This window comes from Pinus tabuliformis, chromosome 6 (assembly GCF_031772625.1).
Source record: "Pinus tabuliformis cultivar Carrire ecotype Pingquan chromosome 6, CPIR1, whole genome shotgun sequence".
Lineage (NCBI taxonomy): Eukaryota > Viridiplantae > Streptophyta > Pinopsida > Pinales > Pinaceae > Pinus > Pinus tabuliformis.
Genome location: NC_142292.1, coordinates 1,763,588,758 through 1,763,604,090, shown reverse-complemented (window position 1 = coordinate 1,763,604,090; position 15,333 = coordinate 1,763,588,758). Strand labels below are relative to the sequence as shown.

General features: G+C 44.1%; 2 protein-coding genes across 3 annotated transcripts in view; one reads left to right on the top strand and one right to left on the bottom strand.

Moving 5' to 3' along the window:
• Window positions 1-15,333, bottom strand: part of LOC149265997 (dol-P-Man:Man(5)GlcNAc(2)-PP-Dol alpha-1,3-mannosyltransferase-like) — a 319,649-nt gene that overhangs the window by 214,018 nt on the left and 90,298 nt on the right. The gene's annotated exons all lie outside the window — the stretch shown is intronic.
• On the top strand, window positions 197-2,646 carry LOC149265998 (uncharacterized). The gene is made up of 2 exons (XM_089394612.1): window positions 197-2,314; window positions 2,439-2,646. The coding sequence occupies exon 1, from the start codon at window positions 381-383 to the stop codon at window positions 2,067-2,069; it is 1,689 nt and encodes a 562-aa protein (XP_089250738.1). The 5' UTR covers window positions 197-380; the 3' UTR covers window positions 2,070-2,314; window positions 2,439-2,646.

Here is a 15,333-nt window from a genome sequence, read left to right as displayed (position 1 = left end):
TCCATAAACCAGGTATGTAGATTAATTTTTTTTTGTTTTGGTTCTATAAAAACTTTGTTTTTCATTGTTTTTAAAGAATTTTTGGAAATTTTTCATTGATTTGGGATGGGTTATTTGTTATGACTATGAGAACCAATTTTTGATTTTTATTTTCTCATTTTCTTTAAACATTGTTTATTTTTTTTTATTTTTCATTGTTTTTTGGCATTTGGTTGGGTAACTTGGGTTTAGAAATTGGGATTTTGGAAATAATTAGCTTGTAATTTTGCAAATGCTAAATTGTAATTTGTATTTACTATTATCATTTATGTAATCCTAAATTCCTATTTCCTAATCCTTATTTTTCCATAGGTTTGCAAATTCAAAATTCAAAAACAAACATGCCAAGGAAATTGGATCCTTTCTGGGAATATGGTGACCCTAAAACTCCGAATGATAGACAAAACTTGTATTGCAAGTTGTGTGGAAAGGAAATATTCGGGGGGGTGTACAGGTTGAAGTTCCACCTTGCACAAATCCCTGGACGTGATGTGGTGCCCTGTCTAAAGACAAATGCTGAAATTATCCAAAAAGCCATGAGAGCATTGGGAGAATTAGAGCACACTAGAGACGCCAAAGAAGAACTCAAAAGGCAACTAAAAAGGTCAGCTGAAGGAAGTGGGCCAAGTGGCACAGGTTCTACTGCAGCGTCAGTCAATCCGGTAGCTGCATCATCATATTTTGTTCCTCGAACCACACCTGGTTCACAACCAACTATTGGTTCAATGCTAAAAAGAACTGAAAAAGAAAAAGCTGACAAGTTGATGACAAAATTTCTCCTCTGGAGTGATATTCCTTTCAGCATTATAAGGAATAATCCATTTTTCCAACCTACTCTTGATGCTGTTGCCAGTGTTGGCCCAGGGTACAAACTCCCTTCTCTTCATGATTTCAGAGGCCGGCTTCTTCAAGATGAAAAGCGTGACTGCACCCAAAGATTGGAGGATTTTAGGGCATCATGGGCACAAACAGGATGCACTGTTATGTCAGATGGTTGGACTGACCAAAAGGGGAGAACCCTTATAAACTTCTTGGTTAGTTGTCCCTTGGGGACTATGTTTATCAAATCTGTTGATGCAACTCATCAAATCAAAGATGCAAAAAATTTATGTGATTTGCTGGATGTGTTTATTTTGGAGGTGGGTGCAGAAAATGTTGTCCAAGTCATAACGGACAATGCTGCAAATTATGTTGCTGCTGGTAGAATGCTTATGGACAGGCATCCTACTTTATTTTGGACACCTTGTGCTGCCCATTGTATTGATTTGATGTTAGAGGACATTGGGAAAATTCCCTTTGTCAAAGAGGTTGTTGACTCATCAAAAAGCATCACAAAATTTATTTACAATCACACATCTGTGCTTAGCTTGATGAGAAAATGCACCAACAACAAAGAGTTGGTGCGCCCCGCCATTACACGGTTTGCGACGAGTTTCATATCTCTTCAATCCCTCTTGAATTCTATGTGGGATTTGAAGAGAATGTTTCTTTCAGAGGAGTGGCGTGCTTCGACAATGAGCCGCAAACCAGAAGGAGAGGCCGTCTGCAGACTAGTTTCATACCAGGAGGACTTCTGGGCGGGAGTGCAGGAGGTGTGCGCTGTTACAGAACCTTTGGTAAAGGTTCTTCGGTTGGTTGATGGTGAGAAGCCCGCAATGGGCTATTTGTATGAAGCCATGGATAGGGCCAAAGAAGCCATTCGGTCCTACTATGATGACAAGGGAGATGATGGGTTCCAAAGACAACTCCTTCTATGGAACGTCATTGATGAGCGATGGAACAACACACTCCATCGTCCCATTCATGCTGCTGGCCTTTTCCTGAACCCTGCATTTTCTTATGCATGTGGGTTTAATTTTGATGTTGAGGTCGTGGAAGGATTATTAACCTGTGTCCAGAAGATGGTGAGAACTTCAGAAGAACGTATGGAGGTCTCTAGACAAATTGAGCAATATAAGTTGTCAGCTGGCACATTTGGCTTTGAGATGGCTGTCATTGATAGGACGGTTAAAATGCCAGGTATTTTTTAGTTTGTAGTATGTACTTTGTAACTTTGTTTCAAATTTCATTGTTTCTTCAAATTCCATTTTTTTCTTATGTTTATTTAAAATTTTCTTTGTAATTTTGTTGTAGACGCATGGTGGAAGATGTATGGTGGCAGAGTACCCCTTTTGCAAAATCTTGCCGTGCGGATCCTCAGCCAAACATGCAGCTCCTCGGGATGTGAGCGCAATTGGAGTGTATTTGAAAAAATACACAACAAGAAGCGCAATAGGTTAACACTTAAACATTTAAAATATTGCAAATTTCCAAATAAATTTTTGAATTCATTAAAGTTTTAAACAATATTTTTTTTATAATATTAATTATTAATTTATTATTTCATGAACTTTGTACAGGTTGGAGTCCCATAGACTTAATGACATGGTCTATGTCTACTACAATCTTCGATTGTGGGTGAAACAACTAGAGAAGACACCTGATACGGAAGCCATCTCATTGGATGGGATTGACACCACTGCTGAATGGAGGGTTGAGACCGAGAGGCCTCTCATGGATCCCACTGAGGATTGGTTAGTGCAGGATGAGGGGGAGGAGGAGGGGGAGGAGGAGGAGGAGGAGGAGGAGGAGCAGGAGCAGGAGCAGGAGCAGGAGCAGGAGGAGGAGGAGTTGGAGGAGCAAGAGGAGGAGGTGACACCGCCTACCCGGGCTACCACTACCACCAGTAGAGGACGTGGTCTCCGTCCACCTCAGCCTCCTGTAGCTGCTACTACTAGTTCTTCAGCTTCTAGAGCACGTCAGACTCCACTGCCATTTCCACCACCACAGGCACCAGCTTCTACATCTAGAGGGAAAGAGAAAGCTGTGCCATATTCTCGCAAGAGGGGCAGAGGAAATCAATAGGATTAGACTTTCATTTTATTGTATATGACATTATGACATGATGAGATACATTATCATATTTTTTGTTGATATTTTGAGGCTGAGTTGGACTTGGGACTCAGGAGTCAGGACTTACTATTCAGGACATGATTCAATGTTATGTGTGATTTTAGCGCTAGAAATGATATTGAACATCTTATATATTAGTTTTTTTATCATATTTATGTGTCAATGTATTTATTTTATGTTGTAGATGGTTTAGATATTAAAAAAATTGAAAAAAATTGAAAAAAAATGAATATTTTTGTGCCAAACGATTTTTTCCCTCTTTTTTCCGATTTTTTCCCGATTTTAACGATTTTTTCCGCTTTTTTCCCGGCGCCGATTAAATCCCGATCGCGATGTGTGCAACATTGCTTAATATTGTACTCACTTCATAAAGTTACATTATGACTTAATGATGTAATAAGCAAATCACAAATTATATAAAGGGCATCTGTAATTTGTACAGCATACATGTTCTCTATTATGTGTTGACACTTGAGATATCTCTTCATTGAATAATCCCGAAGTACACTCTCCCGATCATATTCTATCCATTATACTGCCTGCATATATTTGTGTGTTCCTGACATGGTATCAGAGCCACAGAGCAATAATTCAGGGAAGCAACGTGCAGGAGCCTGTGAAAAATCGGTTACTCAATTCCTACTGCAGCAACTGATGTTAATTCTTCTAATTGTTAATTCGATTAAACAATTTACTTGCTGTGTGCTACGGCAAATATCGAATTAAATACACTGCAGCCTACACAAATAAAAAACTGTGGAAACTAAATACAACACAGGAGAGAAATAATCATCACACACATCTACACAGTTATTTTTGGACAAATGTCCCCGGAAAAACCCAGTGTGGGAAAATCAGTGCAGCAGCTGAGGGTTTGTATTATTAAGCAGTAGTAATTTGAGTACAAATCTATGGATGCTTCAGAACTAGCAATCCATGCAGAGAAAATAACTGACAAATGTCTAGTGAGAAAATTCTCACTTCCACCGGTGATCTGACACTGAGAGATGAGTTGCCCCTTGCTGGCTCTGCGTCAACCTACGCAGTTCTGCGTCAGCCTGCTGGGACCAGCGTCTCTCTCTCCTGCTGTTGATCAGCTGCTGCTTTGGGAAATCGATCTTCTGGCTCTCTGGGCTCCCACTCCAGCTCCTGCCTCTGAAACTCTACTTCTCCTCAGCAAATACGGATCTCCCTCTGAAGCTCTACGTTGCCTCTCTGCACTGCGTCAGCCTCTCTGTGGAGTACGCTGTCTCTCTGCTATGCACTCCCTGGATCAAGAAAACTTCCTCCGATCTACTATCCCTGCCCCTCTCTCACTGCAAAAAATCACTTTGAATCTCTCTCTGACAACTGTTGTGCTGCTCTCTTCAAAAATTTGATCTTTGATCTCTTACTCGACGTGTTTTCCAAATGCCCATCAAGCCTCCTCTTATAATCCTTCAGTTGAGAACCAACGGCACAGATTAGATGCTAATCAATGGCTTAGATTATTTTGGCTTGATCCTCGTCTTTTTCTAGAAGTTTCATGTTGAAGTTTCTAAGTTTACTTAGTTTAGAAACCCTTCATACACTTTTTCTGATTTATTCCTCCCTGCTTGTTACTTTTCTTTAACAAGTTATTTACAAAGTAAATACTGAAAATAAACACCAGTTCATGCTCAACATATTACAGATCAACAACTAAAAGAAACAAGAACAAACACACCACATGACACCATTATTTTTGGACCAATGTCCTCGAAAAAACCCAATACGGGAAAACCGGTGCAGCTATCTGAGGGTTCTCTTATTAAGCAATATCAGAGTATAATCTGGGTGCCGAAACTGGCCTACCCAACAGAGAATTTCCTTAGCAGCTATACCTCACAATTTGAGAGAAATCTCCTGGCTGGAACCCCGGAAAATCCTTCCGGCAACTCCTCAGCACAAAACTGCTTTGCAACCCCAGTGTCTGCCCAATCTAGACTACGTCAGCCCCTCTCTGTCTCATGATGACCCTGCGTCAGCCTTTCTTGGCCTGCGTCAACCCCAGGAGGCCCTAAGTCAGCTCTGGGAGCCTCTGCGTCAGCTGCGCTGGCCCCTCTGGTGCTCTACGCAGCACTTGGCTGACTTTGCATGGCCCTGCGTGAGCCCTTGCTGGGTCTGCGTCACCCTCCTTGGCTACTGTGCTACTCTCCCGGCACAATCTCTACCTTCTCTGTTTCTCTGTACTCAATGCCCCTCAGATGCTCTCTCGATCACTGATTCTATCTCTCTTAGCAAACCCCGCCCTAGAGAATAGAATGACTGATCATCTGGTGTATTCTCCAAGTGACCCTCAAGCCTCCTCTTATACTTTTCCTGTTGACATCTCAATGGCCGAGATAAGTCCCTAATTAACGGCTAAAATTAGATCTGACTTGATCCATGTCTTTTGGACCACTCTAACACAGATTCATATTAATACACATTAATATTTTATTTTCCCTAAGTTTAGACTTAGGGACTCCATTAAAAATATTAATTATTTTAATATCTGATCTGTTTAGAATTTGCCCAAACCCTCTCTGGGTATTGGAGATGTCATGTGCCCCAACCTCTCCACCAAATTTCGTGGCTAGAGCACATTCAATGCTACCCCAAATCAACACTCCCTCTTAGCGAGGACTGTGCTCTAGTAATACCCCTCACTGAGTATTACTCTGATCATCCGACATCGGTACCTGTGCTAATGCTAGGCCTTCCTGCCCACCATCCTCTGCATTGTTGCCTCTTGTACTGCTGCCAATGGTTCTGCCACTGTTGCATCTGTACGACAGCTCCCTCTGCATCCGTGCTGCTGATGGTCCTTTCTCCCAACACTACATCTGCACTACACCTCCTCTCATCATGTTGCATCGCGCTGCCCATTGCTGCACTGCAACTCAGTTACTGAAAAGTAAGTAACTGATCTCCCAACTAACCTCCCTGTTGGTCTAGAAACACCCTCTAATGTTGAAGCTCCCTCTGCCGCTGACAAGTGCTCCCTATCTCTGACCTCTGCGCTGCTGCAACAACTCCTTGCATCTCGCACCATTGCACACCTTTTTGTGCCTTCCTGCAATGGTGCAACAGTCCTATGCCTCTCGCACTGTTGCAGCCTGCTAGCTCTGTGATGTCTCGGGACTCCTGCACTGTAGCTCTCTTTGTCGCTCCATCCGCATCTGTCTCTATCCACTCAACCAGTCCTGCTACTCCTCGTTGGGGCTCCCGTAGAAAGGTTTAATCCAATAGGCTGAGTACCTCAAGGATCCTGCCCCTCATCGCTTGTAGTCCACCTGACTACAGCTCGATGTCTCCCCAGTTCCGCTCAAGTGGTGCGTGTGCTCTCATGGCACAATCATCATCTGTCAAAACTTCCTTCTCTGCCCGTGCTGGCGTTGCCTTAGTCTCGAAAGACTCTCCCTAACTCTTCTTCCTTGGGCACTGGGTCACATAATGACCCATCTCCCCACAGTGGAAGCACTTGATCTTGGAGAGATATTTCTTCTTCCGCTTCTCCTGTTTTCCCTCAGATGCTAGGGCCACATCCTCCTCCTCCTCCTTGACCTTGTTCCCTTTGCTGCTGCTACCTGTCTTTGACTGTCGTCTAATCTCTTCTTGGCGAAGAGCTGCCCACATCTCTTCCCAAGGTAGAAAAGTCCCTCTGCCCAGGATACTCTAGACAAACACTTCCCAATCTTCTAAAACAGCATTCAGGGTTGTCCTCACCATAAGCTCCTGATCCGGTGTCGCTCCTATAGTAGTCAACTGGTCTCAGATCTCATTCAGTGCTCTGAGGAAGGTGTCAATCGATTGACACTTCTTCACTTGATACGACCTCATCTGGTTCTCGAGCAGCATACTTCTTTGCACAGAAGTATGCTAGTACAGGTTCTTGAGAGCCTCCCACATCTCAACTATCATTTCCTTCTCGGCTATATGTGGTACCACATTATCCTTGACCCCGTCAAGGATAATGCACTTGGCCCTCGCCATCGCCTCTTTGTACTTGTCGTTATCATTGGGGTCAACTAGGAGAGCTATAACCTTCAAGGCAAAGTTCTTGACACGATTCTTGTCAAGCACTGATAAGATTCTGGCCTTCCAGACTGCAAAATTCGATGCCCTGTCCAGTCTATCCTGGTCTCTTACCCCATGAAGTGCCATGACACTCCTCTGCTTCCATCCTGGAAGTTCTCTGTTCGACTCCTCTGAGTCTCTACTTCCCGTCTGGAAGTTCTCTTCTGGACTCCCTCTGAGTCCTGATTTTCCTCCTGGAAATCCTTCTGCCGCTTGTCGAGATGCCCCCTACTCTGGTTGTCTTGTGCAACTGCACTGTTGATCCAGGTTCCTCGGCTAGAAACCCTCGGTAACAACTCCTCTGGCCCTGCTCTGTCAGGTACTGTTCTGACTACAGTACCTCACCAGCTCCACTTTGCAATATTTCTGCAGCCTTCTAGACTCCAGCAACTGCCTCTCTGTGAACTGCGTCAGCCCCTCTCTGCCTCACGCTAGCTCTACGTCACCCTTGATGGGTCTGCGTCAGCCCTGGGATGCCCTGCGTCAACCCTCTGGCCCTCTGCGTCAGCAACGCTGGCCTCTCTGAGGCTCTGCGCAGCTCCCAGCTTCTTCTGCGTGGCTCTGACTGGGCTACGTCACACTTCTTGGCCTCTGTGCTGCTAGAAACAGCTTCTGTCACCTCGGGACAATTGTTTTTTGCTGCTATTGCTCCGCTCGGCTGATGTCTCTTAGTCCTCCTGTGATCTGCAATCACGCTCTGATACCATGTTGAAGTTTCTAAATTTACTTAGTTTAGAAACCCTTCATACACTTTTTCTGATTTATTCCTACCTACTTGTTATTTTTCTTTAACAAGTTATTTACAAAGTAAATACTGAAAATAAACACCAGTGCATGCTCAACATATTACAGATCAACAACTAAAAGAAACAAGAACAAACACACCACATGACACCTTTATTTTTGGACCAATGTCCCTAGAAAAACCCAATGCAGGAAAACTTGTGTAGCTATCAAAGGGTTTTCTTATTAAGCAATATTAGAGTACAATCTGGGTGCCGAAACTAGCCTACCCAACAGAGAATTTCCTTAGCAACTATACCTCACAGTTTGAGAGAAATCTCCTGGCTGAAACCCCGAAAAATCCTTCCGGCAACTCCTCAACACAAAATTGCTTTGCAATCCTAGCGTCTGCCCAAGCTGGACTGCGTCAGCCCCTCTCTGTCTAACGTTGGCCTTGCGTCAGCCTTTCTTGGCGTGGGTCAGCCCCAAGAGGCCTTGTGTCAGCTCTGGGAGCCTCTCGTCAGCTACGTTGGCCCCTCTTATGCTCTGCGCAGCACTTGGCTACCTCTACATGGCCCTGTGTGAGCCCTTGCTGGCTCTGCGTCACCCTCCTTCGCTGCTGTGCTGCTCTCCCGGCACAATCTCTGCCTTCTCTGTTTCTCTGTACTCAATGCCCCTCAATTTCTCTCCCGATCACTGATTCTATCTCTCTTAGCAAACCCCACTCTAGAGAATAGAATGATTGATCATCTGGTGTATTCTCCAAGTGACCCTCAAGCCTCCTCTTATACTTTTCCTATTGACATCTCAACGGCCGAGATTAAGTCCCTAATCAACGGCTAAGATTAGATCTTGCATGATCCATGTCTTTTGGACCACTCTAACACAGATTCATACTAATACACATTAATATTTTATTTTCCCTAACTATAACACAGATTCATATTAATACACATTAATATTTTATTTTCCCTAAGTTTAGACTTAGGGACTCCATTAAAAATATTAATTATTTTAATCTCCTGATCTGTTTAGAATCTGCCCAAACCCTTTCTGGGTATTTGAGATCTCATGTGCCCCAACCTCTCCACCAAATTCCGTGGCTAGAGCACATCCGATGATACCCCAAATCAACATTTCACCCACAATTTGATTAATACCCTTTAATTATTTTAATTTCCTAAGTTTATACTTAGGCACCCATTAAAAATAATTAATTATTTTAATAAAACTGTCTCTGGGTGGAATTTCCCAAAACATTTTCTGGGTATTGTGGAATACATGTGTCCAAGCCTCCTTGCAAATTTTGAGGCTTAGAGAACATCCGATGCTACCAGACATCAACACTCCCTCTTAGTGAGGAATGTGCTCTAATAATGCAACCTGTTGAAGAGTCACCCTTCTCTATAACATCTCCCTCTGCATTGTTGATGTCTGACATCACTGCCCACCAACTACTGCGCAAATGTTGCATTTGTACTGTTGTTGACACTACCACTGCCAACACTACATTTGTACTGCAACCTTCTCCATCTGCTACTTCTACTGCATCAGCAACGAAAAAGCATCCAAAATAACTGAACAGTTGTTCAGCATGATGCATTTGTTGTTGGAGTTCTAATTGTTGCTTGTCTCTGCCTTGACCCTCTGAAGCCTTGCGTTGTTGTTGACTCTGCACTGTGTCAACTGCACTGCTGCCAACTCTGCTCTGCGTTGCTCAGGCTCTGGTGTTCCTAGCCACTGTAACTGTCACTCTGCCACTCCTCTGCACCAACTAACACTGGTCCATCCTGCGACTACTAATTTGGGCTCTTGTAGCAAGGTATTGATCCAAGAGGTGGACTCCTCAAGGATCCTACCCATATGCAGTTCTTTCGAACTACAGTTCTAAATCACCCCACCTCTCCCCTAGAAGTATATGGGCAACCATGGAAAACTCTTCCTCCTCGATCTTTGCAGATGCAGCCTTCGGATCATGCTTCTCGTCCTTGTCCTTCTTCTTGAGAGGACATTGTGTAGCGTAATGACCAAGTTCACCACACCAAAAGCACTTGATCTTCGAAACATCTTTCTTCTTCTTCTGTTGCTCCTGCTGCCCCTTAGATGCAAGGGCTACATTCTCTTCCTCCTCCTTTGGCTTCGTCCCACTGTCGTTGTTACTACTATCAAGTTTGCACTTGACTAAGTCCCTCCTCATCTCTTCCTGCTGAAGATCGGTCAAAATTCCCTCTCAATCTAGCAATCTCTCTCTGCCCCTGGACAAACACTTGTCATTCTTCTGAGACTGAGTTCAGGGCCAGACTCACCATCTCAGTAGGCTGAGGTGTTGACCCCACAGCTGCCAACGAGTCTCGAATCTCCTGAACCTTTGTAAGGAACGGATCAATGTCTTCCCCCTTCTGCATCTGCGTGGATCTCATCTTCTGCTCCAATTACACCTCCCGCTGCTCGGAAGATCCTTCATATAGCGTGGCCAATGCTTCCCACATTTGTCGAGCAATATCCTTGCCGACAATGTGACACACTACATGATCCCTCACTCCATCAAGGATCAACCTCTTGGCCTTCGCCATCTCGACCTTGTACTTCTTGAGTGGATTTGGATCCGCGGGTACAACTACCACACTGTCGACATAGGTTTTGAGATCGTGCTCATCCATAAGGCATGAGATCCTTGCCTTCCAAATCACATAGTTGGATGCACCCTCTAACCGATCCTGATCTCGCAACCCATGAGCTGCCATCTCTGCCAATGAAATGTCAAACTACCTTCTCTCTCCTCTGCGCTACAACGGGGCTGGCCTACGCACTCCCTGCTAGAGTTAGTAGATCTGTTGCTCCCTGTTGTTGCTCAACAAATGAGAATTCGGACTTCTTGGCTAGAAGTCCTCTGAGGAAGAATTCCCTCAAGTGTGTCTTCTCCCCCACTGACGCTATTATGCCAGTAACCACTGCAAAATATCTGCATCCCAGCTGAAAATCTGCTTTGCAAGGAAAAATACGATGCTCACTTCAGCGTTTGGAAAGCTTCAATCTGGAGATCGAATTTCTCTGTCGACTCACTCAGAGAAATCAAATTCTCCTCAAAACTTCGACCTCCTTGGCCCACAAACTGCGTTGCCTCTGGGTTTTAAAATGTTGCCTCTGCAGTAATTTCGAACTCCTCTTCCGTCCTGCTTCTGAGCTCTTCTACTCATGATCTGCTATTCGATACCATGTTAAAAATCGGTTACCCAATCCTACTAAAGCAATTGATGTTAATTCTTCTAATTGTTAATTCAATTAAACAATTTACTTCTTGTGTGCTACGGAAAATGTCGAATTAAATACACTGCAGCCTACACAAATTTAAAGTTGCGGAAACTAAATACAACACATGAAAGAAATAATCATAACACACATCTACACAATTATTTTTGGACAAATGTCCCTAGAAAAACCCAGTGTGGGAAAACCGGTGCAGCAACTGACGGTTTATATTATTAAGCAGTAGTAATTTGACTACAAATCTATGTATGCTTCAGAACTCGCAATCCATGCAGAGAAAATAACTAACAAACGTCTAGTGAGAAAATTCTCACTTCCACTAGTGATCCGACACTGACCTTAGCTCGAGATGAGCTGCCTCTGCGTCAGCCTACGCAGTTCTGCGTCAGCCTGCTGGGACCAACGTCTCTCTCTCCTGCTGTTGATCAGTTGTTGCTCTGGGAAATCGATCTTCTGGCTCTCCGGGCTCCCACTCCGGCTCCTGCCTCTGAAACTCGACTTCTCCTCAGCAAATACGGATCTCCCTCTCAAGCTCTACACTGCCTCTCTGCACTACCTCAACCTCTTTGTGGAGTACGTTGTCTCTCTGCTATGCACTCCCCGATTAGGAAAACTTCCTCCAGTCTACTATCCCTGCCCCTCTTTCACTGCAAAAAATCACTTCGAATCTCTCTCTAGCAACTGCTGCGCTGCTCTCTTCAGAAATTCGATCTTTGATCTCTTACTCGATGTATTTTCCAAATGCCCATCAAGCCTCCTCTTATAATCCTTCAGTTGAGAACCAACAACCCAGATTAGATGCTAATCAATGGCTCAGATTATTTTGGCTTGATCCTCGTCTTCTTCTAGAAGTTTCACCCACAGTTTGATTAATACCCTTTAATTATTTTAATTTCCTAAGTTTAGACTTAGGCACCCATTAAAAATAATTAATTATTTTAATAAAACTGTCTTCGGGTGGTTTTTCCCAAAACGATTTATGGGTATAGTGGAATACATGTGTCCAAGCCTACCTGCAAATTTTGAGGCTTAGAGCACATTTGATGCGACTAGAAATCAACACTCCCTCTTAGCGAGGAATGGGCTCTAGTAATACAACATGTTGAAGCATCACCCTTCTCTGTAACATCTACCTCTGCACTGCTGGTGTCTGACATCGCTACCCACCAACTACTGCGCAAATGTTGCATCTGTACTACTGCTGACACTGCCACTGCCAACATTGCATCTGTACTGCAACCTTCTCCAACTGTTGTTGCTACTGCAACAGCAACGAAAAAGCATCCAAAATTACTGAACAAGTGTTCACCATGATGCATCTGTTACTGGAGTTCTGACTGTTGCTAGTCTCTGCCCTAACCCTCTGAACCCTCTGCGTTGTTGCTAACTCTGCACTGTGCCAACTCTGCTCTCCGCTGCTCAGTCTCTGGCGCTCCTAGCCACTGCAACTGTCACTTTGACACTCCTCTGCACCAACTAACACTGGTCCATCTTGCTACTACTAATTTGGGCTCCTATAGCAAGGTATTGATCCAAGAGGTGGACTCCTCAAGGATCCTGCCCATCTGCAGTTCTTTCGAACTACAGTTCTAGATCACCCCACCTCTCCCCTAGAGGTATCTGGGCAACCATGGCAAACTCTTCCTCCTCGATCTTTGCAGATGCAGCCTTCGGATCATGCTTCTCGTCCTTGTCCTTCTTCTTGAGAGGACACTGTGTAGCATAGTGACCAAGTTCACCACACCGAAAGCACTTGATCTTTGAAACATCTTTCTTCTTCTTTTGTTGCTCCTATTGCCCCTTAGATGCAAGGATTGCATTCTCTTCCTCCTTTGGCTTCGTCCCACTGTCGTTGTTGCTACTATCAAGTTTGCACTTGACTAAGTCCCTCCTCATCTCTTCCTGCTGAAGAGCGGCCCACATTCCTTCCCAATCTGGCAATCTCTCTCTGCCTAGGATACTCTGGATAAACACTTGCCATTCTTTTGAGACTGAGTTCAGGGCCAGCCTCACCATCTCGGTACGCTGAGGTGTTGACCCCACAGTTGCCAACGAGTCTCGAATCTCCTGAACCTTTGTAAGGAACGGATCAATGTGTTCCCCCTTCTGCATCTACGTGGATCTCATCTTCTGCTCCAAGTACATCTTCCACTGCTCGGAAGATCCTTCATATAGCGTGGCCAATGCTTCCCACATCTGTCGGGCAGTATCCTTGCCGGCAATGTGACACACTACATGATCCCTCACTCCGTCGAGGATCAACCTCTTCGCTTTCACCATCTCGGCCTTGTACTTCTTGAGCAGATCAGGATCCACGAGTACAACTACCACACTGTCAACATAGGTTTTGAGATCGTACTCATCCAGAAGGCATGATATCCTTGCCTTCCAGATCACCTAGTTAGATGCACCCTCCAACTGATCCTGATCTCGCAACCCATGAGCTGCCATTGTAATGTCAAACTGCCTCCTCTCTTCTCTGCGTTGCAGCTGGGGTGGCCTACGCACTCCCTGTTGGAGTTAGTAGATTTGTTGCTCCCTGTTGTTGCTCAGCAAATGAGAATTCAGACATCTTGGTTGGAAGTCCTCAAAGGAGGAATTCCCTCAAGTGTGTCTTCTTCTCCCACACTGTCGCTATTTTGCCAGCAACTGTTGCAAAATATTTGTGTCCCAGCTAAAGATCTGCTCTGCAAGGAAAAGTACGCTGCTCACTTCTGCCTCTAGAAAGCTTCAATCTGGAGATTGAATTTCTCTGTCGACTCACTCAGAGAAATCGAATTCTCCTCAAAACTTCGACCTCCTTGGCCCACGAACTGCACTGCCTCTAGGGTTTCGAATTGTTGCCTCTACAGTAATTTCAAACTCCTCTTCCTTTCTGCTTCTGAGCTCTTCTACTCACGATCTGTGCTCTAATACCATGTGAAAAATCAGTTACCCAATTCCTACTGCAGCAACTGATGTTAATTCTTCTAATTGTTAATTCGATTAAACAATTTACTTGTTGTGTGCTACGGAAAATATTGAATTAAATACACTACAGCCTACACAAATAAAAAACTGCGGAAACTAAATACAACACAGGAGAGAAATAATCATCACACACATCTACATAGTTATTTTTGGACAAATGTCCCCGGAAAAACCCAGTGTGGGAAAACCGTGCAGCAGTTGAGGGTTTGTATTATTAAGCAGTAGTAATATGAGTACAAATCTATGGATGCTTCAGAACTAGCAATCCATGCAGAGAAAATAACTGACAAACGTCTAATGAGAAAATTCTCACTTCCACCTGACCTTAGCTCGAGATGAGCTGCCCCTTATTACCTCTGCACTGCCTCTGCATCAGCCTACGCAGTTCTGCGTCATCCTACTAGGACCAGCATCTCTCTCTCTTGCTGTTGCTCTGGGAAATCGATCTTCTGCCTCTCCGAGCTCCCACTCCGGCTCTTGCCTCTAAAAGTCGACTTCTCTTTAGCAAATACGGATCTCCTTCTAAATCTCTACGTTGCCTCTCTGTGGAGTATGTTGTCTCTCTGTTAAGCACTCCCCAGATCAGGAAAACTTCCTCCAGTCTACTATCCCTGCCCCTCTCTCACTGCAAGAAATCATGTAGAATCTCTCTCTGGCAACTGTTGCATTGCTCTCTTCAGAAATTCGATCTTTGACCTCTTACTCTATGTGTTTTCCAAATGCCCATCAAGCCTCCTCTTATAATCCTTCAGTTGAGAACCAACGGCCCAAATTAGATGCTAATCAATGGCTCAGATTATTTTGGCTTGATCCTCGTCTTCCTCTAGAAGTTTCACCCACAATTTGATTAATAACCTTTAATTATTTTAATTTCCTAAATTTAGACTTAGGCACCCATTAAAAAATTAATTATTTTAATAAAATTGTCTTCAGGTGGAATTTCCCAAAACAATTTCTGGGTATTGTGGAATACATGTGTCCAAGCCTCCCTGCAAATTTTGAGGCTTAGAGCACATCTGATGCTACCAAAACTCAACAGAGCCAAGGGACTACAACAAACAGAGAAAGTGTTAAGGGACTAACTACACAAATCAAGACAATATTGGGTAGAGAAAAGATACACTGACAACTCTATCTCTCAATAGATCATAGCACAATGTTGGCAAGACCAATGATTATAGACACCTTCATCATTGTCTCTCAAGGTACATACCCACCCAAGTGTTCACTGAGTATGACCTTCTAGGACTATTCTTATCTTGGGTTCCCAACCCTCAAAGAATATCGGTCCTCTTGCCTACT

Coding starts and splice junctions, on each gene's coding strand:
- LOC149265998 (XM_089394612.1), top strand. CDS start 381: ATGCCAAGGAAATTGGATCCTTTCTGGGAATATGGTGACCCTAAAACT.